General features: G+C 24.4%; 1 protein-coding gene across 1 annotated transcript; it reads right to left on the reverse strand.

The window, feature by feature from the left end:
• Positions 1–1,904: 1,904 nt before the first annotated feature.
• Positions 1,905–25,661, reverse strand: LOC145844071 (uncharacterized). The gene is made up of 24 exons (XM_082951410.1): positions 25,538–25,661; positions 24,849–24,956; positions 24,438–24,480; positions 23,119–23,229; positions 22,285–22,356; positions 21,844–21,957; positions 19,405–19,588; positions 17,879–18,168; positions 14,529–14,702; positions 13,181–13,408; positions 12,825–12,888; positions 9,398–9,470; positions 8,714–8,823; positions 8,299–8,429; positions 7,860–7,962; positions 5,888–6,085; positions 5,032–5,180; positions 4,804–4,894; positions 4,415–4,576; positions 3,873–3,978; positions 3,425–3,500; positions 3,219–3,355; positions 2,904–3,118; positions 1,905–2,792 (listed from the first exon to the last, which is right to left on the reverse strand). Exons 1-24 carry the CDS (start codon positions 25,639–25,641, stop codon positions 2,323–2,325), a joined length of 3,513 nt encoding a protein of 1,170 aa, XP_082807536.1. The 5' UTR covers positions 25,642–25,661; the 3' UTR covers positions 1,905–2,322.
• Between the last annotated feature and the right edge of the window lie 1,511 nt (positions 25,662–27,172).

A 27,172-nucleotide genomic window follows, 5' to 3' on the forward strand; every position in this document is an offset into this window, starting at 1 on the left:
AAAAATTTTATAATTAGTTTTCAAACCGTCGCTTGTTATTAAATATTATCGTGATACTTATCTTTTAACTTTTGAACATTTTTTCAAACTTTGGATTAAAATGCTTAGAAAGCTAAGATAACGTTAAGTTTTAAACTTCAGTACATATATATTTTAGAACAGTTGAATAATGAATTATGGTACTATAATATTTAAAAAACTAGTCAAAAATCCACCGAAGTGTTCATTCAAAATTAAATACCTGCAAGTTTTGTGAATATTCAAAAGTGTTTTTTTTTAGTTTTGTAATGATCAAGATTATACACAATCATGCTTAGCAAATCACAACTTAAAAGAGTAGTGGAAAATAATCTTAACCGATTATACAAATTAAAATTTTAATCCCTATTCTGACTAATTCATACTCTATTTTAAACAAAAGTTTTCATAACTTTTTACGGGTCTGTAAGAAAAATTTAGGTTTACTTTTTATAACTTTTTTTCTTAAAACAACTTAAACAATTGATTCTTTTTTGTCCCTATATTGGTAAAAAGTATTGAGAACCATTACAAAAACAACTTTGAATTCTGATTAAGTTACTTAAGTCCCAAATATTTGTTTTTCAGTCACAACATGGTTTCTAACTGAAGTTAGAAAAAATAATTTACCTGTGCAAATATAAACTTGTTCATTTTTTCTAATGATACAATTTTAAATGAAATATTGAAGCTGATACAAATATTTAAAAAACATCTTTAAAATTGATAATAGAACTAAATCCTACATTTCTAGAAACTTTAATCTAAAATATTGTTACAGAAAACTATTTTTAAACTAGTAAGTTTTTCTAGAACTTCTTTTAGGAGAAAAGTTATAACTTTACATAATATTTACTCAAGAAAAAAAGAAGTTTAAATTGTTCAGTTAATGATATAAAAAAAAACTTTGCCAACTTATTTTTTTCAAAACCATCAGCTTAGAAACTTTAAATACATAAATAGGAGCGATTTTTTTTGAGATACAATAGATTAAATTTAATCAAGTATTGCTAAAAAACATTACTACAAAAACTGAGCAATTTTAGAAGTGAAAAAATACGAATTGGCAACATTGCAATTTACTTAGTTTATAACCCATTTATACACTTCAAATTATCATTAAGTGCAACCAGCCAGATTAACCGGAAAAAGTTTATACTAAGAAAAGTTTAAATAATTTAAATTTTATATCCCTTTTTTTATAAATACTTAGTATTATTGATTTGTACTTATCTAAATTAACTATTTATGTAGAAATGAAATAATTTAAAGGCTAGGTTATTTTAACTAGATGTGATGTTTTAGATCAGGATTTTCCTAAAGAAACGTTTCAATTTACCTCCTTAGTTCGGAAAATACTGGTCAAGATTGTTATTTTTCAATCAACTTTTCTTTGATAATCTAAAACTTACACTTTATCTTTTAAGTACATTTAAAAATTATGCTAGTACAAGAAAAAAGTACTTACCATTTTACAAATAATCAAGTGCTTTACAATTTAAAAAAATATAGCAAACAAATGTTGTAATTTTATAACTTTGTCATTTAATGCTTCAATACACACACAAATTAATTAATATTAAGATCCCATAATAACAAAAAATAGCGTTTTAATCGATTTTATCTTATCAAAAAATATAAGCTAAGATGTGTTCTTTAAAAATGATTTGATATTGAATTTTAGCAAAACTAAACTTTAGGGTACTAGAATACAAAATAATACTCAAGTTCATGAAAAGTATTTGGATCTTCGAAGTATAAAATGTATACTTGTCATTACTTATGTACATTACACATAACACAAACTTTAAAAGATATACTGGAAAATGTGTATATAGATAAAAAATTCTTCTTTTACCTTGATACAAAAATTGTGACGAAAAAATCATATGAAACATTAAATAAAAACGAGATGAAGTTACTAATTTAAAATGTACACAATAACTAGTTTAAAATACTGCTTCAAAGACAGAAATTTCAAGTAAGATTTATTATGGTATAAAATAAAAATTGTTACATTAAACAGGAAGAAAATGCCGGAAAACTGATGAAATTATAAGGCTACATGATAAAAATGATATTTAAGAAGTGATGCAATACAGAAAACGTTTTCATGAACAACTCCGTTTCGTCAACATAAAATTTAGTGTTTTTTGTATTGATTAGTTTAAAATTATTTAAAAAAATATACATCATTCTTAAAAAAAACCATTATGTCAAAAAAAAAGATTAAGCTTAAAGATTCAAAAAAGTTACAACTTTGCACAGTCTTTCAAACGACAGTCATGTCTCGCAAAACCGGCCTTACTTTTTAAACTGGTCGTTGAAGCACTTGACGGAGTTCTTTATGGTCAGCTGGTGGCCGATCGGCTTCACGCCCAGCTGCACCAGCTCCTCTCTGCCCAGCATCTGCAGGTGCGACCCCGCTATCTCGTTCTCCCTGAAGCTTTCCACGTAGACGGCCAGGTTGAGGCTCTTCAGCCACAATCCCACCTCCTCCACGCTCCACATCACCAGCGGCTTCGTTCCAGGATTTCCCGAGTCCGAAATTTTTTTCTTGCCGTAGACGGCGGCGGCGTCGCGCAAGTCGTAGGACATCCCGAAGTCGGAGTTGAAGTCGGAATCCGAGGACAAGTTGCTGACGGTGGAGACGACCGAGCGGGTTTCGATGCAGGGTTGCGAGGAGTTGGCCGTGTTCGGCTTGTTCTGGTTGCAGGAAATTCCTGAGTCGGCCGTCGACGCGGTTTCTATTTTGTGGCTGCTTGAAATTGCTTCTGAAATTAAAAAAATTATCATAAGATTAATTTCATATGATTAATTCAGACAGATAAAAATAATCATTGTATTTATTTTTTGACTTTATTTGTACGTTGAATACCACTAACTTTTCTGCTGGAACAAAGTCAACGGCTTGACCACAGTTGACGTAGCGACGACCGGAGGTGAAATCGGAGGAAGAGAAGTGGCGGAAAGCACTTCGGCCGGAGGAGGAGGAGGCAGGTCGTCGTTTTGTTTGTTGAACCTGGGATGTTTGAACAACTCGTTGTTTATTGTCGGTGGCGGAGGGAGCTTGAAATTCGATGCTGGATTGCTCTCAATTCTACAGTAACAATTAGCCTTGTAACATAACTTTGCACTAGCAAAAACACAGTGGTATAGTTTAAACAGTTTAAAAGTTTTACAAAAAAAAGTATACTAACTGATAAGGTTTTTTCAAGATACTCTGTTTAGTGAGATTGGTCGGATTAACTTTAAGATCTTCGCTTTTGTTTTGTTTCGACTGCATTTTGATTTCAATAGAAGAAATTCTTTCATTTATATTGGCAAGATGGTCACTCTGTTATAAAAATTGGTTAATTTAAAATTATTAATCAAAAGAATAAAAAAATTACAGATCAAAGCTTACATTTTTGTTTGCGTTCACCATAAAAGAATTCTTCAATAAAGAAGACTCCTTACCGTTATATGCAACAGTATCAAACCTGCGTATTTTAGCAAATTGTTAAAAATTAAATACTTATATTATTTATACAAGGTAATAGTTATTTTTCAATTGATTATTTATAGCTTTATAAAATTATCTTAAGCTCCTAGGTTATAGCTGTTTTGTATTTAATACTTCTTGTAACTTTTTTAAGTTATTTTTCAAAAGTTGAAACTAAAAGCATTATAATACTTATTTATTTTATTTTTCACTTTTTTCATTTTATCTAAAGTCATTTATGAATTTATTTGTAACCTTTTTAATATCTAAAAAAACTTACTTACCAAGTGTTTTATTTCAAAATCAAATATTTCACTACTTTAAGTGTTTTTACATGCAAAGTTTCTCCAAAATTATTAAGCAAACTTACTTATTTTTTGTTTCTGTTTTAGCAAATGGAGTTGTAGGAGAGCTCAAATTAGTTTTCGAATCACTTCTTTCTGGAGGTAGAGGAGGCAATCCTTTGTTTTTGGGTCCTAAAAGTAAACTAAGTAATAAAGAAACTATTCAAATATTAGATAATAGAGAGATAGGTTTATTAGTAAGTTTAGGTTGATTAGTTAATAAATCGTTAAAATTATATTCAAAGTTGAAACAACACAGTATTAATAACAAATTAAAACATATTATATATATATATATTTGTTTTATATTACACAATATTAAATAAACAAAAAATAAAACTATATATCCAATTGTATTAAAAGACTTAATTTCAATTTAGAGAACAATTTAAGGTTTTTATAACTCAAAGAAAACGAACTGTCATGTGACCTATGAATTTTATAATAATTTTTCAATTTTAAGTTTAGGACTGTTAATTAACCACAGTGTCAAACTTATTTTAGACTTTTCAATTTTGTTTTCTAGCTTTAATTTTATAATTATTCATAACTAAAAATTCATATTTACCTTTCTTAATTGCAGAGAGCAATTCATTTTGAAATGATGTTGGTTTTTCACTTTCATTACTGATGTTTTCACTAGACATTGTTTTTAGATTATTATTAAAACTTATTTTACTTTTTGATAATTTCTGTGATAGATCTGTTTCTTTGGGTGTTGAAGTTGATTCTGTGTTAATTATTTTTCAACTAGTACATTTTAAGATACAAAAGGCAATAAAAAACTTTACTCATTGCTTTATCGTAATATTAATTTCATTTTAGACAAAGAACTAATATAGTACAAAAAGATTTAGTTCTTACAAACTTCTATGAAAAAAAAAGTTGGTAAATATATAACTCATTTGTATTACATTTAAGAAAAATGTGTTATCAATTAGGCATATAATAACTAACCATCAAGCGATAAAGTAGGTGTTGTACTTTTAAAAGGTTTTCTAGGCAATGTCGCAGAACAAATAGTACTTGCCCTGATCATGCTGGGCTCCTGTAAAAATAAATGTACATTTAAAATTTTCTTAACATACAAATATTTACGGGATTAGTTTTTATTTTTGAATTTATTTAAATTAATTATTACTGAAGTCTTTGTATTATTAAGTATACAAAAGGTCAAAAATAAACCTTTTTGAAGCTGTTAGGTTTCACCGTTTTACTATAAAAGTCATCGTCAAATTCATTTGGTTGATTTTTTAAGCCATGCGTGTGCGTATAATTTTTTTGTGCACCACTGTCAGCTACTACTGATTCATTTATTGCATCATCTAGTTTAACTAAAAATATGATTTATTGAGCACTATCCAGTTTATGGATATAAGTTATAGATTGTTTGCTGATGTATATTACAATTATCATAGTATAAGTTGTACTTGTAACTGAAAACGTTTATCATAGTTTTACATGATCCTTACGTAAAAGCCTTTTATTTAAGTTTAAAGTTGAAAAAATACAAATTTAATCTAACAGCCTTGCTCAAACAAGTTTAAAAGAAAACTATCCCATTTAAACAAACACACTTTTTAATTTGTACTAAAGTACATAAATATTACATAACAAAGTTTGATTAATAAGTTGTTGTATTTAAGTTCTAATATTTTTTTTACAAAAGTTACTATTTTTTAACTAATAATCACGTGTTAACTATCTATTAGACATGAAAGAAAATATTACAAGTAATGTTTTGGATATCATCTAACAACTACTTAAAGTATCGTTTGCAGCATGTAATTTTAAATGAAAAATATCGCAAATTTTTCAAACCATAAATGCGCACTGTAAAATTTTTAAATTAAAGTCTTAAGTATAGTATACGGTATTTTTCGGTTGAAATAAATATTTGTACTTGATACAATGTCAAACGTCAGTTATCTAAACCTTTTTTTTTACGAAAACTTAACTCATGTATTTTTTAACTCTGTGAATTATTTATTATACTACCCATTTATAAAGATTTTAGTGTATAACAACTAAAACAACTAACAAATTGCTGATGCAACAGACGGTGTTCTCAAATGAATGTTGTTTTCCGATTTACTGTTTGTCTGATTTAAACGAACAAGCGAAGGTGGCGGTGGAATGCCTAGCTTGTCAGCGTTTGGTTTTTCACTTTTCCTCAAAGAATAACTCGGATGTTTTTTCAAAGAAGATTTCGACGGTGACCCTTGTTGTTTTGGTGTCTCTGTAAGTTTTTGTATTGAGTTTGAAATAAAAAGTAACAGGACTTACTTTCATTTCCTTAATATAAATTGTATAATTCACATAGTTAACAAACCTTTTAAAAACTTGGTCTTATTTTTTACATTGGTTTTCCAAGACTTAGAAATTATAATATTTTAAATGTTAATCTTTAGTTATATAATTAATTACTATTAAGTTCTTTTAATGATGTAAAACAAAAATACTTTTACGCTTACTAATCTCTTAGAATTTATAGAGTTCTAATATTCTAACCTTTAATTACTAAAATACTTTAATATTAAAATTAGCATATATCATTAGATAGAGCAGCATTTGAAATGCATTAGTACAAAAAAATCTGAATTTGTTAATTTTTCAAACAACAATAACAATTTTAAAAATAGGTAAATAGACTTTGCCTCTTTTTTGTAGTAAAAAATAGAAACTAAGGAAATTCATTTTGTAACTTGTATATATCTAATATTTAAAAGAGTCACAGTATCCTTATAAATATTTGAAAGTAGAATTTTGTTATCATATTAAAATATTCATACATATTAAAGTAAATAAAATATTATCAGCTACTAACAATTTTAACTATTATAAGTTCTTGAAATTTAAAATTAATTTTTTTTATTATATTTTAATATGTGATTGATATCTGTTAAATGTTAGTATTGATAATATTTTGTTTATAATTATAAATTAAAGATTTGAAAGCATTACAATTTAACCACCTTTAATTTCATCATAGTTAAATACTTTGGAAAGTAGTCCTCTTTTGGATTTAGTAGGTTTTTTGTTATTTTTCGAAACTTTTAGTTTTTCAGAATTCATTTTAATAAGTTTTAATCATTTCAAATATTTCAATACACTTTTTAATTCTAACTCTTAAGACTAACAATAAAAACTCTAAATAGAATTATTGAATTTGTTATAACTTCAGGTAAGTTAATTAAAGATAAAAATATATATTTATTGAATTCAGTAAATTCTTAAAACTATACAGTTTTTATAAACTATACTTGTAACTAAACTTAAAATTTACTTAATTTTTTCTAGCTTTACAAAAACCATTAAAAAAATTCTAAAAATTAAAAAAACTATATACAAAAATACTTTATATTAAAGAAAAAATTAACAGACTTAAAAAAAATCTTGTTGTAATCACAAAAACATTTTAAACTGCTGAAGTTTTATTAAAACCCCGATAAATACATATGCTTATGTAGCTAAAGTTGAGTGGTTTCAAAAAGATATTTGTAAGTAAACATGTGTATGACTTGCTTACAAGAATACAAGGTTTCTTATCATAATTGCAAACATTGCAAATTTCAAAAGTGACTTTGCTACTTACACGTTTGAAATATTTTACTATTTTAATTCTCGATGTGAACACATAAAGTTTTAAACTAAATTTTATCACGTAGTACTGATAACAACTTGAATGTAACACAAACTATAAAGAAAACTTTAAGGTATACAAATAATAATAAAAGTATGTTGAAACTATATAATCTAGCAGAAAAAATCAGACACTTTTTTCTATTTTAAAATAGAAGATCATGCTAAAAAAAATACTTATAAGATCATTAATGAGCTTTCAATAAAGATTTAAATGTAAATATTTTACTAATTAAAGTAAAATTGGTCTTTTTTAACCTTTAATCTCGTTTACCCTACCACTTGACACTGCCATGTCTGAAGTCGTTTATTCGTCACATACAAAACTATAGCTACTTAACGTATTTTACAAACAAACAAACAAAAAATACCTTCATAGCAAACAGCAACCTTCATGTCTATTGAATTACCCGAACTGCGAATGAACTCAACAATTTCGCTGTGTCCCATGAACCTTACGTCAGTCCCATTTATCTACAAATTTTAAAAATATTTACAGAAGAATATCTTGTTGTGTTAATTTAAAAATTAAGTATAAATTAATTTTAAACATTATTCTTACGTAAGCACAGTTCTTTATTAGAAAAAACAAAGTTCTAGTAAATTAAAATTATTTAAGAGTATTATAAAAATAAAATATGTGAAGTATTTTAAATTATTTAAAAGTATTATATATAAACTTCTACTATTGAATTTTAAAAATGTAAATAAATTTCAAACATTTTTCCAACATTACAACAGTTTTGTAAAAACATAACAAATCATAGTAAATTAAAAAAAGTCGAAGAATGTGAAAAAACTAATATTGACCTCTATGATAAAGTCACCGCTTCTGAGCCCGGCCATGTAAGCCCTACCATTGACACTCACAGATTCCAAATACTGAAGGCCGGGATTTTGAGGGGCGAAATCCAATTTTGATTTCAACTCACTTCCTGATGCTGTTTAATGAACGGGGAAAATAAAAAGAGATGGAAAGAAACAAAACAGAAATTTAATTGGTATATTACTTAATAAAATGATTTTAATGATCAGTTTATTAGTGTAAAGAAAGCACTGGCATTTTTAATTTTTGAAAATGTTTGTCAATCTCAAACACTTTGGTCTTGTTTTAAAAATACTCAAAAGTCATTAACTGATTGCTACAGATAAAAAATTATACGAAATTATATCTTAATAAATATATACTGAAATAAGTTTAGTTTGAAAATGTTCAAATCTTTACCTTTAGTTCCCCTTATAACAAATCCAAATCCTGATTTTGATTTGTCCAGAGAGACTGATTTGAAGTTGTAAACTTTGCTATTGAAGTCTTTTGGCAGTGGTATCATTTTACTGTAAACAAAGATTATTACAATTTACTGAACTTAAGCACAACAATTTTTTACAAACTAGGTAAAAAATGAAAACAAAACTAATGTTTTACAATAGTATGTAATTAATCAACAAAAGTTGACCTAGCTGAGACCACTTACATAAAAACAAATCTAGTTTTATTATTGAAACAAAACAAATTGAGAAATAAAATAAAGATAAATAAGACTAATTACATTTTGTAAAAACGAAATTGATGACCAACGTCATTGTTACTTTGTTTATACAAAAATAACAACTTAATGGTTTTTAAAAGTGATACTGTTAAGCTATTTTCTATGTACTAACACTAAAAAAATCAAGATAAATCATAGATAAAAAACTTATTTTAAATTTTTAAAGATAAGACTTGAAAATAAATATCATTATTTTTTACGTGTTTTTATACAAGAACGTAATGGAAAATATTTCTATAAAACTCACTATAAAATTACATCTAGTCAAGTAAAAAAAGTTTTGAATTTTTAAAATTTAAGTATGGTTACTTCTTTAAAACAAAAACTTATTTTTTAAAACATAAATTATATTTATTAACTTCTTGTTGTTATTGTTGTTGTCGTTTGCTTCTGTAGATATTTTTCCGATAGTTGAAAATCGTGTTTCCTGACCTTAAAAAAGTTAATTTTTAAACTTAAATTAACATTGTTTGAAAATATTTTAAAACTGTACCTTGAAATTCTTGTATATAAAACAATTTTTAGTTTTATAACAACTTCAGTAAACTATATACTATGAAATTGATAAACTGCAACTTTATATATATGTATATAAATTTCTTACTGAAATACATATAAATTCAATTCAATAGCTTAACTAAGTACTTAAAATATTTTTGTGCAATAAACTTTAAGCTAAAAACCTTAAAAAAACTTATATTTTAGAGCAGCCCTTTCCAAACAAATAAATATATTTTTCTGTGCAGAAAAATTTTAGTTACTATTTTAAAAAGCTAGGGATACATTTTTTTTCAGTAGAAGCTTTCACAAGAATTTAGTAAGGACTAATATATTTTTTAAATAACGGAACACTTAATAATAGAAAAATAATTTTTTACATGTTTGACAAAATCGTATAACTGACTTTTTGACGAGCCTTAGTCCATAACTAGAGCAAAAAAAGTAATAACGTTTTTATTATTAGACTAAAAGTTTATAGTTATAAAATTTATTAACACAATAACGAACAACAAATATAATATGGTTTATAGAGGTAACAAAAAAAAAACTTGTTAAACCAAACCTAAAATATATTTTATCAAGTACTTTTTCAAATCTAAACAAATAAAACAGTCAAAATAAATTAACAATAACCTCTAGTTAAATATTCTTTTAATTAAGAATAAAAAAAACTAACTTCTACTATATAGTACTTTCCTAACCAAAATAAAGGCAGTTTAGTCTCACTAGTATATATTTCAATTAGTAAATCTAACTGAACTAGAAATATCGATTTATAAAATGAAAAATTTAGCAGTAAATAAACTTATCACGTTATCGTTAAAGGTTAGTTTTAGTAATAAATTAAGTTATAGAAATTTAAACAAAATTTCCTATAACTCAAAAAGTTTTTTTTATTTCTAAACATGATAAAATTTCAAAATAAAAAAAGATAAACATATAAACGTTTTAAGATGAACAAAAATTAAAAATGAAACTAAACTGTATACTTACAACAAAACAGTTTTAAATAATCAATAAGTAACACGCTAAAAATAGAGAGTACTACGAAAATATTTAAGCTTAATGCTAAAAATAAAAACACATACAGCTTGATGATTTTCTTACAACAACTACTTAAAATAAAGAACTCTATTTTTTGATAGTATAATATAATATTTGTCATCATATAAAATACGTAAGGTTATTGAACTTTAATAATTTTATAAACAGAGAATCTTTTTCTTTTAAGTTATCAATAGTCAAAAATAATTAAACTAACATGCTTATAAGCTTATTAAAACAACTTTAAAACTTTGTTTTTAAATGAACGAAAAAAATTCAGTATGTAGATATTCTATTAAGACTATGACTTATTTATCAAAAAGACGTTTTACTGTGTTATGAATAGCAAAGTTAGACAAGTTCTGAAAGTGTGCTTCGAACAATAGAACATAAGTTTTTCTTTTACAATTATAAATATAAACATATATAAACTATATGCAGAAGTAAACCAATTAATAGTTTATAACATATAAATTTAAAATTTATAAACAATGCATGCACATAGTTTATTTTGACTGTAGAGCTTTTTTTTAAAGAACTCCGTCGAACTGTGCTAAGCATTTATTTGCTTAAAAAATAAGTAATTTTAAAACTTTTAGTTGATATACTCAAATGTTAATTTGTTTTTACTTGAGTTTGACTATTTAAAAATTGCTCAAACTCATAAAAAAACTTCATACTTGACGGTCGTGTTTAACTAACTGATTTTAACTTGAAATAGTTAACTTAATAACTCTGTACAAACATTGAACTAAATTATTTCAAAACTTTTGTAATTTAAAATTTTGAACTTTAATTAAACATACACACAAAAAATCTATTTTACAAACATTATTATAGCGTTTAAAGTTAGATAAAAGTCTGAAACAAACAAATAACTGCTTAGTCCTTCATAATTATGTATTATCTTCAAATAACAAGTTTTCTTTAAACCCAAGCTGGCACAAAAACTTAATCAAAGCCGGAAAAAAGTACATAATAGCAAAGCGGTCGGTAGGTCATAAATTATTAAAACTAGGCATTTTTCTCTTTTTTACTACAATCGAAAGTGTAGAAAACTCAAAAAACTTTTGCTCTTGTTTCTCAATACTATAACGGATACATTGAGAAAAATAACGGTAGCAAGTTTTGTGCAGTATGCATTAATTAATTTATTTATTAACAAAAACATTATACTCATTTGAACTATAAACTAATCTAATTGTTAGATATATAATATTATAGACAGGGAATAAAAAAAACAAAAAAAAACATGATAAGTAGATTTCTATATACAATTACTGTTGTATGATGTATAAATATATACTAGATGCTTTATTAATTATACTTTTTTTTACGTTTTGAGAAACAAGTGTAAAAAAATATTTCTATCAACTAATAAAACTTTACATAAACGATCACTATGTAAAACATTTCATATCAATCACTACTATCAAAATAAATCTATTTTATTCTCAATTTAAATAAAATTTATTTTAATTTATTTTAAATAATTCAAAATTTTAATAGCATTAATCAAAAACTACTAAAAACTGACGTAGGTAAATAATTAGGATCTAGTAGCAACATAATAGAAACTAATGAGACTTATCACAAAAACTTACCAAACAAAAAGCAGAATACGACGAAAAGTACAAAATAAAAGCAAAGGTGACAAAATTTTTAATCGTTTTGGTATTTTTTATTTTTTTCATGCAATATTTAATGTGAGGATGATATCAGTTATTCAGTGGTAGGTTTAACTAGAAAGGTTCTAGCAAAGATCTTTAGAATGGCATTGATACAGAATTTGTACAAAATTTTACTTAATAACTATAAATTAACTTTTTTTAGGAGTATTTCATTTCAACAAACTTAAATACTATTTTAAAATAACCTTTAAGAAGTATAATAAAAAAAATATTAGCACTAAACTACTGAGCCTATTATTTATACTTGTTAAGTTTTTTTTTATCTGCCAAAATTTACAAGATAAACTTAGACTTGATAATTAGAGTGTGTAGTCTATTCTTAATAAATATATTATGTTTAATTATATCTTTTTTTGTAGTAATTGTAAAGTTTTAACAAAAACTACTATAATTTTCTTTTACTTTAAATGTTAAGGCAAAAAAAATCACTTTTAAATACATAAACAACAACTTTATAAATTAAAAAATTAAATATTAGAACTTTAATTAGTACTACACCAATAAATTGATTTTTATAGTAAATCAATTGTTACAAAGTTTTTATACTTACTTTCAATGTCCGGATATTTTTCAATTATTTCAACCAGTTCCGTATTGTCGCACATTTGCGCCACCTAACGTTTTGAAATTTTTAAATAATAAAAACTAATATCCGATTAAATTTCGCTTTTTGAACAATTGCCAACCAATAATCGACTACTTAATTCATATAAACATTTATCAACTGTATTTTATTTTTATTCTTTAACTTTAGCGTTTACGAAAAGTGTACACGCTAAAGTATCTAAATAAAAAGCATATTAATCTGCAAAAGTTTTAGGTTACTAGATTTAAAAATTGTGAAAGATAAAACAACATCTAATAAATATAACATTTTCTATCTGAAGCTAAAGAGATGTGGTAAACCTGTACTGAATCTTGATTTGAAAAGTTCAATTTTTTAGCATCGGCGCCGTGGTCCAGCAACTTTAGAAGACAAAATCGCTTATTGTAAATGGAACAGATGTGAAGGGCAGTGTTACCTGCAGAATTCTGCTGGTCGATTAACTTGTCATCTTCACCAGATTTCAACACTTGGAGTTTTATATGCTTCAAAAGAACGCACAAGTGATCCAGTAGGCCATGCCTACACACCTGGTTAATAAAATAATATTTTAAAGTAATTTTTCAAAATAGTTGAAAGCGCCATCGAATTTAGAAAAAAAAGATGTTGCAGTCAAACAATAACTAACGATAAAAACCGTATAAAAGTAGTTTTAGCATTTTAAAAAGTAGTTTACCTTTATTAGCAATCGACTGTGGCTTCATTATTTTATTAAAATTTACTATTGAAAAATTCCTTCAAATCAAAATTTTTAAATTAATACAAACTTATTTGGAGTAGGGTGATGAGTTAGAGAATAGAACGTAAAGCATAAAATAAAGTACATAAATAAAAATAGAGTGTAACTCAAATCATGGACCAACATAAAAAGTCATGACTTTTCTAGAGTAACAATTTTTTGTAAGCTTTAAAACTTAATAGTATTCAGAATAGTCTTAAAATAAACTTAAAAAGTTTTGGTAAAAAAAGCTTAATTTTTTTCTTGAAGGAAATTCTAAAGTCTCTAAAAACTTCAGTTGGTAATAATTATCTACTACATACTTTTTTTACAAAAGTTGAACTAGTTTTAATGCATGTTATATCTTAAAATTTGGTTGGTTCTAACCGGCTGTAATTTATTTTACAATAACTTTTTTTAATATTTGCACACCATCATCAGATAAAAAACATTGAGTTAGCTACGTATAAATCGTTGTACATATATATATATCCACTAGTATTGTTCGTACACTTTTTAAATGAAAAAAAAAGACCACCCTGAAGCACTAATTAAACAAGTGAATTAGTAAACGTATGAAAGTCGTGCACAATTAGCGCTTTAAAACTAATTATAAACACACCAAGCTTGTTTTTTATACTTTAGAGTATACATTTAATATAGCATAAATACGATCAATGATCATATTCATTGACCTAATTAAAGTGGTTTGAAAAACTAAAAGTTTACGTACGTTATATTTGTAACTAATTCAAATATAAGCATTTTGTTCGACAAACTTGTATATATTGTTTTGATTTCAATTATTAAAAAATTGAAAACTTTAAAAACTAATATTACAACAATAACACGTTTTATAAAAAACTATTATACACTATTTTATGCATCAAAAATACTTGAAATTTTTTTTTGTATAATTCAACTAAACAAACCTGATGTAGTACAGTCCAATTTTGAGAATCAACAGTTTTTAAATTAGCATTATGATTTAACAACAATTGTAGGCACTGTTCATCTGTAACCAACGTTGATGTACAACAAACATACAACGGGGTCAACCCATTTAAGTCTTCGCAATCAACATAAGCTCCCAGTTCCAATAGTGACTGTAGTAAAAATTAAATTTAAAAAAAAAATTAAATATTAAAAGTCTTTTTTTTGACATAAAACAAATGTATTTGAAAATTATTGTAAGCTCAGGTTTATATATTTTTTAAACTAACACAAAAAATAAAAATAAAAGATAGCTACACAGTTTTGTGTTGTTAGCTTCACAAAATATAATGTAAACACGATACATAATTTTTAAATTTATCTTTATGAATAAACCAATAGTTTTGCTACGTATGTACAGTAACCTCTCGCTTATTTACGCACGTTGTGTCCACAGAAAAAATACGTAAAGATACGAGAGGTATCAAATATACTTACTATATAATGGCTGTTTTTTGATACTGCTTCTAGTTAAAAGTAGTCTGGGGACTTTCCGATTTTTAACAATGTTCTTACTTTATTTATGAGTATTAAAACAAAATATCAAACTATACATATATTTAAAAAAATGAATTTAACTTATACAAAATAACATTACTTCTAGAAAATTTTTACTAATTCTAATAATAAGTAGATTTTATCTTTATCTTTATTTATATAATGCTTATTTGATACTTAACATTTATATTCTATTCTACTAAGCAAATTCAATTTATAATTAAGCATTTGTTTACAATTAAGAAATGGTGTGGTGTCTATATTAAAATTTGTTTCTATAGCCTTTTACAAAAATATGCACTTGGTGCTGTAATGGATTTCTTCTTTTGAATAAAAATATAAAAAATGTAAGAAAATTGTTTAATAAAAATTCTTAATGTTACTACAACTTTTTTTTAACTTGACTTTTGCCCACATAAGGATAACTTTGTCTTGCATTGATTAAAGATATATTAATGGATTTTTGAGTATGAATGAAATTTCATCCCATAATAATTTGAGGAATTCAAATTTTTATTTATTTAGGTGAGTTAGCATTTAAAAACATATTCTAAATTAAAATATACAATAAACCTAGTTTGTGAAAAAAAAAAGTTTTTGAAATTTTTAGAATTCTAAAATGCGTAACTAAACGAGAGTGCGTAACGTCACAAGTGCGTAAAGATGCGAGAGGTTACTGTAGAAATATTAAAAGATTTTATAACGGCGTAAATTAAACAAGTGTACATTAATTCAAAAAAAAATTAATATTAAAACTTTAACTACCAATATAACTTTTAAAGCATTATTTCGCAATCTGCACACCTGTGGAGAGAAAGGTTTATGACTTTGAAAATATTTTTACAACATGTTAAAATTTATTTTGTACGTTGCGTTTTCGCAAGTTTTTGACAATAATAAAGCAATTTATACATCATACTTATAATTTTATAAGATTATCATTTAATATAAACTTAATGATCTGGTTCACAAAATATATACTTTCAGTCTGCGTAGTTCTTTAAAAGTTTGAAACAACTATTTAAAACATAATGATCATAAAACTTTAATATAAGTAAAAAGACAAATGATAAAGAAATAAGAATGATCCTTTTTTTTAATTATTTTAGTTATAGTAATTATTTTTTAAATCGATAAAGAATTTTTAACTCACCATTTTTTAAATAAATACAAAATAATGTAGCTATTTAATTAAAATATAATGTCACATGAAGCTAATTGAGTTTTTAATTATCCGTATACAACACCTATAATTTACACATACTAATTTTACAGTAATCACATTTTATTAATTTCTTTTTTATTGGTTGTGATTTTTTTAAGCTTTTTACGTAAACTTATAGCCTCAAAAGTCTTTGAAAAATAACAAATAAGTTTAACTTATTTTTTGTATATTTTTCCGATGGATATTTTTTACCAAAAAGTTGACTGAAGCTTTTAGTATTAAAATAGAATAACCAACAATAACAAAAGTGTAACTAAAGGTTGTTTAATAACTACCAAAAACTCTATATTTGACTAAAAATTAACTATATACAAACATTTTTATTCGAAGAAGTATTATTTTATATTTCTTATTAATAAAACAGCTTGTTGATTAGGTTAACTTTGCTTCTTTTTTTTTTAAACAAGTTTGAAAAATTAAATCTTATTATAATATAAAAAAACTATCAAAAATCATTAATGGTATTTAATTTGAAACAAAATTGTTTACTCTTATTAAGTGTAAAATTACTCTATTTATACCATATTACTTTTGAAAGTCAATAATATGCTTAAAAAAATGTTTGTATTTGTATCTTAATACTAATGAAATTCAAAGAAAATTTTACAAATTTCAAAATAAAATTTATAAAATAATACCTTCAATCAATTTTTAGTTAACAATTTAGTATTACCAGCTGTAAAAGGACCACAAGGAAAACTTTTTTTATATAAAAGAAACTTAAAACAAACAAAACATTGTAATAAGAAAAAAATTCTTTTATGACTTGACAGTTTTGAGAATTATTTCTTAAAAATATGCTTAAAATTTTTTAAAAAAAACAACAAAATTTTTCACTTATCAGATCATCATTTTTACTATTGTTTGTTGAATAAACATTTTCACAATATTTTCGTGAATAATTAACTTGTACTATAAAACCGAAAAAAGCCGGTGTTTCTACACAAAACTAATACTTTTTATATTTATTTTTTGTTGTAAACAAATATCGGTAAACATTTATGACATATAATTAAATTTAATTTTTTAAGTTTAGTATTGTTGAAAATGTAAAAAAAAATATTTTAACAAGTATTTTAAAAATAGTTCATATCTAAATAAATTTAAACAATAGTGTTTTGCTAAAACAGTTTTATAAAATACAACGAAATTATGTAACACAAAGTATACAAGTATAACGCAAAAATAAAGTTTCCAACCATTATTGTAAATAAAAAACCCTTTGTTTTTTAAGAACTCCTTCGAACAATAACACTTTTTTAGCTAAAGTGTATTTATCAATACACTTGAATTTAAGTAATTACTTAAATACATAGTTATTAACTTTAAAATTTGTAGTAAACTGAAAAACAAACAAACCCGTATACTACGATAAAATAGTGTCTCGTAAACTAAACAGACAATAAAAAATAAATTCAAGGTCTCGAACCTTGGTTGTAAACACTAATTATTTGCACATTAGAATTCAAATAAAGTCCAACAACACATACAACAGCTTAACATTCTCAAACTCGTATATAAACACATCGTTTCATTCTAAAGCAAAATTTAAAGGACGCAACAAACCTTCAAGGCGGGGTAGTTTCCCGTTTTCGAAGCGACGTGCGCGGGCGAAAGACCGTCGGCGTTCCTGAAGTCCAGATGGGCGCCGCCCACATTCACCAGCACCGATATGATTTCGCTTGCAAGTAGTTGGTGGTCGCGGACGACAGGATTCGGTTTCGACTTGCCGCTCCTCCTCAACGAACTCGTGCTGCTTCGGAGGAAATTGCTGCGCTTCTTCAACGTAGAAGTCATGTGCTCGCTGTTTGTTCGTTGCAGCTGCTGGAAGGTCGAGAAAAGTGTCAAAGGGGTTTCTGTAAACGAAAAGTGTTAAAACAAATATTTGCATATTTTTGTTAAGTAGCAAAAATAGTTTGTTAGCCATCATACATTTATTTTTAGACACATTGGTAATTAGCCACATTGTTTTCAAGAATAGTGTTTTTTGTTCTACAATATACTTTGCTGTTGCTTTTGTTTCCAAAAAATAACAAAATAAGATTGTAAGGCCTGCTTAAATAAAAATCTTTGGTATGATATTAACTAATTGGTCAAAGTTAAATGCAAATACCATCAAATTTTAGACAAAAAATATTTAAACTTAAAGTTTATTCTTTTTTTTTCTCATACTATATATCTTAAACAGGCTCAAGTGTTTACAATTGCAACGACAACACCACTAACACTGTTTTTGACAAAAATAAACATTCAAGCTTTTCTTAACAATTCGTAATTCATAAGCTTATTTAAAGTTTGTTCACAAAAAACTGCATAAAATACTCTGTAATTTTGTTATATCATTGTTATAACAGCTTAAAAGTGTATAATTAGTGAAGAATCAGAGTTCTACCTTATCAAATATAGTTTATTGCCCATTGTTTTAAGTAATGTTGTAAAGCTTATCACAGCTCATCTTTAAAAATGACTAAAATTGATTCCTAAATTATGTAAAAAAAACACAAATTTTCAATTTATATTAAATATATTATATTTTAAAATCAAATAAACCTGCTCAGTTTTTGGTTTTAGTTAAAGCTACAATGTAAGTAAGGATTTAATTCAATGTAACATACTTAACAATGCACTTACACAATTATAAAGATTAAAAATTTCAGATAATGCATATTTTGCATTATAAGAACAAAATTGTGAGTTTTATTCTATTTCGTGAGAAACAAAAAGTTTGTTTGCTTTTATGTTGGTAAATGATACAGCCTGAAGGGTTAAAACGTTTATGTAAATGTTTTGATTCTTAATACAATGCTAAAATACATAATGATAGTAATTTAGTGGAAGTTTATTAAACTAGTTGCATTGTAACGCAGTTGAACTCTTTTAAACTTGTCAAAAAAAAAGCATGAGCAAAAAAGCAGTATAAATTTAATACTAACAAAATAAGTACTTAAACTAACCTAATTATTAACCAAAGCTTAAACATATCTTAATAGCTGAGTATAATACTAAATATAATACTTAACAATTTCTTCATTAAAATGTGTTATAAAATAGTGAGTAATCTTTTTAAATACGTATGAAACAACATTGAAAACCTCCGTCAACATGAAAGTTAGGGTCGACTCCCTTTTCCAGTAATGATGTAATCTTATGCAAATCAGCTCGTTTTACAGCGGTTATCAGGTCGCGTTGTCGCGATACATTCTGCATTTTCAACAAGTTTGAAGAATCTTTACGACTTTTAATGACAGTGTGAAACACACGGCGCTTGTATCTGAACTATTTGAAAATAGATTTTATTAACAAGTTATTTTGCAATATAAAAAAAAGTTTTAAATGAAATGAGAAATTATAGTTTTTAGTTTTTAAACATATTTTTTATTAAAATAAACATCATAAATTTATATATAAAGCAACATAACTTATCTTTTTATAACACTAAAATTTATTTAGTTTTCGTCAGAATGAATTTATATAAATAAAAATAGTTTTACTGCTTTAAAACACAATCTAAATTAAAAATCTAAATTTAATTTTAATTATATAGTTTAATGTATACAAAATGTGTTTTTAATTGACTCTAAAAATAAAACGATTATATATCTACGATCTTAAAAGTATAAAATAAAACTTAATTTTAATGTTTAAATATAGGTAGGTTACTTGATTTATATTATTTTTAGTTTTTAGTATACCTCTTTTTTTTTAACTTAGTAGCATTTACTAAGCTTATTTGAAAGTTACAAGCAACAATGCTTTTCATATGTAAAACTTATATTGTCTTAATTTAAACTTTTAGGGCATTTTACACGCCTGTATTTTGATCATTTTTTTAATTTTAAAGTTTGAAATACGTACAAATTTTATTTTACGCTGTTAGCAGTAGAAAAAATTTCTCAAGCCTTAAAAATTTTCAGCGAAAGAAAAAGTTTTTTTTAAATATAATCACTACCTTTATGGACAGACTAAAATTCAAGTGTTACTTTACACTTAGAATTACTTTTAGTTTTATAAAATGGTTTTCAAATATTTAGTTTCGTTGAAGCTAAAATAAAAACAATAACTTCAATAGCTTAACAATAAATGTTAAATTAACAAAGATGTTAACATAGTATCATAAATTTATTTTTTAACGCTTTATCAAAAAAGTTTTACCTAATTAATATTCCAACTTATGTCATAGTTTTCAATATTAGGTTATGTTATGTGCTCTGAATTAATTTTTTTTAACTAAACAATTTTCATATAAGTTTCCACTAAAAAAACTGTTACAGGATTGTCAAATGTTTTCGGCAAATTTTCTCCAGGTAGTAAAAATTTCTTCCAGGTTTTAAAAATTACACGTTTTAGGGTCTATTTTTAGTTAAAAATTAGGTTTAAGGTAAAAACAGTGTTAAATAGTACAACAACATTGAAAAGATACTGTAAAGCTTCTTTAAATAGGTATTTAAATAAAAAATGTTTGATGATGACAAAAAACGTTTATCTATACAATAGATTTTTCGAGTCAAATCGAAATTTTGCAATTTAAATGTAAAAGTTATCTAAAATTCTAGGTTTTTAGTGGTTATTGTTCAGAATTCCAGGTTTTTTAGTGATTTTTGTTCAAAATTCAAGGTTTTTTTCAAAATTTCTAAAATTTCAGGTTTTTCCAGGATTTTAGGTTTTTTGGCAACCGTGCTGTTAAAAATACTTTTAACTATACTAACAAAGCACAAATTAAATTTCACAAATGTACGCAACTAAGATTAGTATAAATGAATTATTTTATATAAACTAAATTAGTTTTTAAACTTATTTATATGAGAATAAGCAGTACAGTTTTAACTATATCAGGATTGTCACTAGTATTTTAGAAATTTCTTTCAGGTTTTCTGAGTTTTTTTTTTGGGTCTTTTTTTGTTTAAAATTAAGCTTAAAGTCAAAAACTGTGTTAAATAGTATAACAACAATGAAAACATACTATAGACCTACTTTAAATGTGTTTTTTGATTAAAAAACTGTTTGATGTTGACAAAAAACTTTGGTCCATATGATAATTTTTTTGTTTTAAATCAAAATTTCACTACTTTACATGTAAAATTTGTTCAAAATTCTAGGTTTTTTAAAAATTTCTTAAATCCAGGTTTTTCAGGTTTTTTCAGCCTAAATTTTCAGATATCAGGTTTTTCCAGGATTCCAGGTTTAGTGGCCACCCTGCTATATGTATTTCTTATATTAGATTGTAATAAATTGCAGTAAAAAATTCAGTTTATAAAATGTTTTAATTACACAAAACTTAACTTTCAGATTAGTAAAAATCATTTATTTCTTTTAAGTAAACTAACAATAGATTTAAAAAAACACTTAAGATAAAAAAGGGAACAAAAGAAAACTTTGAAAACTTTAATCTATTTTTAATAACATTGACAGTTTTTAAAACTTTATAAAATTAAAACTTATAAAAGTTATTCTATAACAAAAACATAAACACATAATAACTAACTATTTTCACAATCTTATTTTAAACAATATAAAACAATATAAGTACTAACTTGAAAAGAGGCTATACAGCCACTATTAACATAGTTGCCAATTTTCTTATCATCCACTAGAAATTCTCCACTTTTAGGATCATAAAGACCGTAGTTAAACCATAACTTTGGCTTCTGATTAATAAAAATATAAACAACGTAAGTAATGTCTATAAAAAGTTTGAAACTTTTAAAAACAAACTCTCTTTATAAACCAGTTTTAAATGTTAATAACTATTATTTTTATAAACATAAGTTGTATGTTATTTGATTTTGTTATATAGCTTAAAAGCTAGTAGTACAATTTCGTCAAATTTTACTATTTAATTTGTTAACAACTTTTAAACATTGGAACAAATTAGAAAAACATAAACTTGTAAATGGTTTTGTGAAATAATGGTATAAAAAATACATATAGGATCAAAGTAACGTTATCTATTCATAAAACTATAACTTTTATACCTGTACTAAACTATTGATTATTTTTGATTTCGTTGACCAAACTGATTCCAAGATGTTTATACGAAAACATTTCTGTGATAAAACTTTAGTTATTTTGTTGCAAACTTTAAAATAAGTTAAATATCATTTAACATGTAATACTAAAACACTATTTACGTTTGTGTAGCTACAAAGTATGTATTTATATTATTGTATACAGGGTTGTCATCCTTTGAAGAAAAAAAGTAACCTGAGTCAATAGGTCAAGTTGAAAATTAAGAAACAAATGTATTAATCTAAAAGAAAATAATGTTAATGCTACAAAATAAAAAGCAGTATATCTTCCAGTAATTAAAAAATTTTGATTTAAAATAGTAAACTAAGCACACCTAAATAAAAGTAAAAACTTCCTTAGACTTTTTCAAAAATAAAACTAGCAAAAAAATTGTAATAAAATACTACAAAATGTTTTAAGGCAAATTAGCTTGAGTTTATCTAATTTTTTTCTAAATATTTTTATCAGTCAAAAAAGTTTCATAGCCTAATTAACCGGAAAACTAGTATACAACAAAAATAGACTTTAAATAAAATAAAACTCTAGCAAATAAAAAATTACTTTACTTTTAAAACTAAGTATCTTATTACATGTTAAATAAAAACATTTCAAAAAAATATTACCTTATTAAAATAGAGTTTGAATGCAAACATTACTTTTTTTTTTATTTATGTGAAATTCAAAAACTTAAACACTAGTAAGTAGCATTAGAGTAACAAAAACTGAAAAAATTAAGTATAAATAATATTTATTAAATTGTTCAGTAAAAATTGTCAATAATTTATCTATATTGTACTTACAATATGTCTCAATTCAGTTATATTAATTTCTAGGATGATATGACTATCTTTTAATGAGCCAAGTTGTGACTGTGCCAATTCTGCATTTTGAGTTGAAACCAAATGATCACTCTGTTTTTATAATAAAAAAATAGTTTTGAAAACTAAGAAAATTATGCAATCAAAAATTATAAATTATTAAAAATGTTCATATTAAAAAAGAACTAAATAATAAAAATGAGCACTTTTAATGTTCTTTTCTAATCGTTTAGCACTTACAATTTAATAAATGATACTGGTAGTACTATTCTAAAAATATGGTTTATAAAGCTATGTTATAAACAGCTTCCTTAACTTTTAAGTATTTTACTTCACTGTACTACTAAACTAACTTAAAAACTTTTGTAATAGTTAATCACAGGAAAAGTTAAAGATACTTAAATATAAAGTTCATTGGAGGGTATATTACATTTTTTAAAGTTTTAATTAAGCTACAAGTTGTTTTTCATAGCTTTGTAAAATTAAATTAATTTTCTAGGTATAGTTGGTAAGGTTGAAGATTACAAGAGGTATTTCATAGAAGAAGAAAATTAAAATAGTAAACAAAAATATCTTTTTTTTCTTACGTTTTTTGAGACCAATACTTTGAATTTTAAAAAAATGTTTGAGGATAAACTATAAAAATCTGATGTGAATAGTTTTCAAAAATCTATAAGATAAAAATTTTATTATCTAAAATATTTTTAATTAGTTTTTATTTTTAATTCAAAAAGATTAGAGTGTAAAAGTTTAAAATGATTGCTTAAAAATTTTAGGAAAGTATCTAATTTAAATTAAATTGTCTTTTTTTGTATTTTTAGTTTGCGCCTTCCATTAGAAACCTAATAAATTCTCTACTTTTGATTTCCTAAATCTCAAAAACTTTAAATTTTAAAATACAGTAAAAAGCAACTAGTAGTAAAGTTGCTATAATCAAAAAAAGACTAAAAATAAGTGTTTTAAACTCTTACAATCTTAATAATAAATATCAAGAAAGTAGGAATATAAAGACACTTTATTACTAGATTTAACATTAGCTCTTAGAACCTTTCAATCTCACTCAAACAAACTCACCAACTATAACCCCTTATATTTAAAACACTGTTTTGAATTATAATTATTAGTAAATAGTACTTTTAGCTCAGATAAAAAACTACAAATAAACATTAGTTTATAAAAAACAATAGGTCTTAAAGCATTACTTAAAAAACCATAGTCTAGTTTTAGCAAAACATCTTAAAACAGTTTTATAATACTTTTATAAATACGAAATCTATAAATTATATTATAATGTTACCAACTTTGTCATGTTCCAAATCTCCATCCTCGTCATCAGAATCACTGCTACAAAAATTAAAGTGTTTAAGTAAAGGTGTATAAAAATTTCTTCATATTAAAGTTAAATTTAATAACCTTTAAAATATGCAAAATACTAATAAATTAAAGGATCTTTATTAGAAACTGTTCTTATAGTATTTAGTTTTTTCACTCCCTTACATAGCGCAATTAAAATATGAAATAGACAACTTTAAAAACTTTCTGATTTTGAGTGAGAAATTTGTTTTAATTTTGCCCCAATATAAGCAATATTGCCCCCTAAATGCAAACTTAAATCTAGCTCAATTTTCTGTTACTAAATGTAATACACACATTTAATACTGACACACTTATAACTCTTTTAAAAAATAAGTCAATAATGATAGGCAACTCACCTTTGATCATAATTTAAACGATTTTGTGACTTGTAAATCAATGTACTATAAAAGGATGATCTTTTGTCATTTAAGCAGTTTTCATCAAATTCAAGCTTGATATCAGAACTGCAATTTTTTCAAAGATTATAACTTGTATATAAATACCCTATAAACACTTTCTTTATCTATACATAGATTATAAATAGAACTCTTTTATGGACTAGGTTTTTATTTATTAAAGAAAACAATTAAACGTGTAGCAAATTACAATTTACTTAAATAAATCTTTAAAAATCAAAATAAATTTTAATAAAACAAATTTATTAATTACTTGGTACACTATTCAATTTTATAATTTGAACAAAGTTATAACAACTCAACATCTTTAAATAATTTGTACAAAAACTAAATTTTGTTAAAAAATAATAATCATTAAATCTTGATTTTAAAACTTAATTACATTAGTAACTTGTAAATTTTAAAAAAACTATAATATTACTTAAAAAGCATAACAAAACTAAAAATACAATCTATTTCCTTTTTAAATAAAATTTAAAACAATTTTAAATGACAAAGACAACACTGTCTTTAATAAAGTTTCAATATAACTTTTTAAAAATTAAATATTACTATTTTATTTTTGATTTACCATGTTTATGATTTTTTTAACTTAAGTTTGCTAATCAAATACATATATGCTAACTTACTTGTAGACACTGAAGGTTTTGTTTTTACTACTGTTTTTACTAAATAAACTCAGGTTTCTTAGGGATGCTGACTTTTTCTTTGAGCTTCTAAATGTTGTTGTCATGGAATTTACTACTATTAAAATCAAATGTGTCTGTAAAAAAGTATTATAATATACTTAACTTTAGTATTTTTAAAATTTTAGAGTATTGTATCAGTTGCTACTAGAACCATTCTGAACCGATCAAATCCCTTCCAATCAATTTCTTTCTACCCTATCAATTTCAAACCAACCAAGAGATTAGGTGATAATTGATTGCTGTTTGGAACTGAGTGTGTCCCAAATTTAATATGTAGTTTTATATTAAATATTATTAGGTATAAATGATAGTTAATAAGAGTTTTGTGAAAATTGACAATGATTTTTTTTTATACTTTTGTATCTGAAACTTATAACTAAATTTACTATAACTTCACTGTAACTTTTACTAAACTTACGACTGAAAATTTAAACATTTATAAATTTATGAAACTATTGTTTGGTGTGTGATTTTAGCTTTAAGATGAACCAATGATAATTTTTGTAACATAATGTTGGACCATCATATACTTAAAGCTATTACTTTAGACTTTTTAAAATCAAGTTACGAAAAAATTAGATTAAAATAAGAAATTATAATACTATCAATTTTGCACTGACACACGCAAACTATTTTTCAATTTCAATTAATATCAAGTAGTATTGATAAAGATATACTTAAATATTTACTAAATTTAGGAAATATCTAAACAGTTTTTAAATTAAAAAACATTAAAGTTTAGTAGAAAAACTACTATTTTTTAATATCTAATTTTTTAATCAATTCAATAATTTATTTTATTACTAAATATTTATTATTACTAAAATATAGGCAAAAAAAAATCAGCTGAACGTGTTAACAAAGTAGTAATCACCTCCAAATGTATTGACATTAAGTATTGGTAACTGTTTTATTGAAACAACTATATGTTATCTTTTGTAAAGCAATTATTATTCAAAACACTATTATTTTTTATGAAAGTTTTGACCACTGCGTTTTGTTCTAAAAACATTCATCTCAAATAGTTTTAAATTCCATCATTAGTACCTTAACACCATCAGGTCACACATTAATTTGAGGACAGTACTAACAAACGTAATTAATTTTTTCATAATATACAAAATACAAATATAGATATAAATCATTGAAAGTTAATATAAATAATATATTGAGTAAATCTTTTAAATATAATACTTTGTTTTAAAACTAGTGGTCAATTGGGTACAATTGCTGAATTCAGGAACTACTAATTATTATTTAAAAATAAACTAAAACCAAGTTTTGGTTAATATTTTATGTCTGTGAATTTTGAAGTTTTTTTTTGTGACATCATTAATATTTAAAATATTGATTTAAAATTAAACATAAGTTTTTAAAAAGTTTTTAATAAAATTCATACTTATTTTCAAAACTATATATGCAGAAGGCTTGACAAAAATTAAGGTTATGTTTTTCAAAAAAAGAACTTTTGTCTGAAAAAAGTGAATCAACTTATTCTTTGAAAGTTAGGTAATTTAGACTCATTTATTAATTTTAATCAATATTTTTGAACCAGTGTTTATCTGTCTACTTTAG

Source organism: Thalia democratica, chromosome 9, assembly GCF_965202585.1.
Source record: "Thalia democratica chromosome 9, ktThaDemo2.hap1.1, whole genome shotgun sequence".
Classification (NCBI taxonomy): domain Eukaryota; kingdom Metazoa; phylum Chordata; class Thaliacea; order Salpida; family Salpidae; genus Thalia; species Thalia democratica.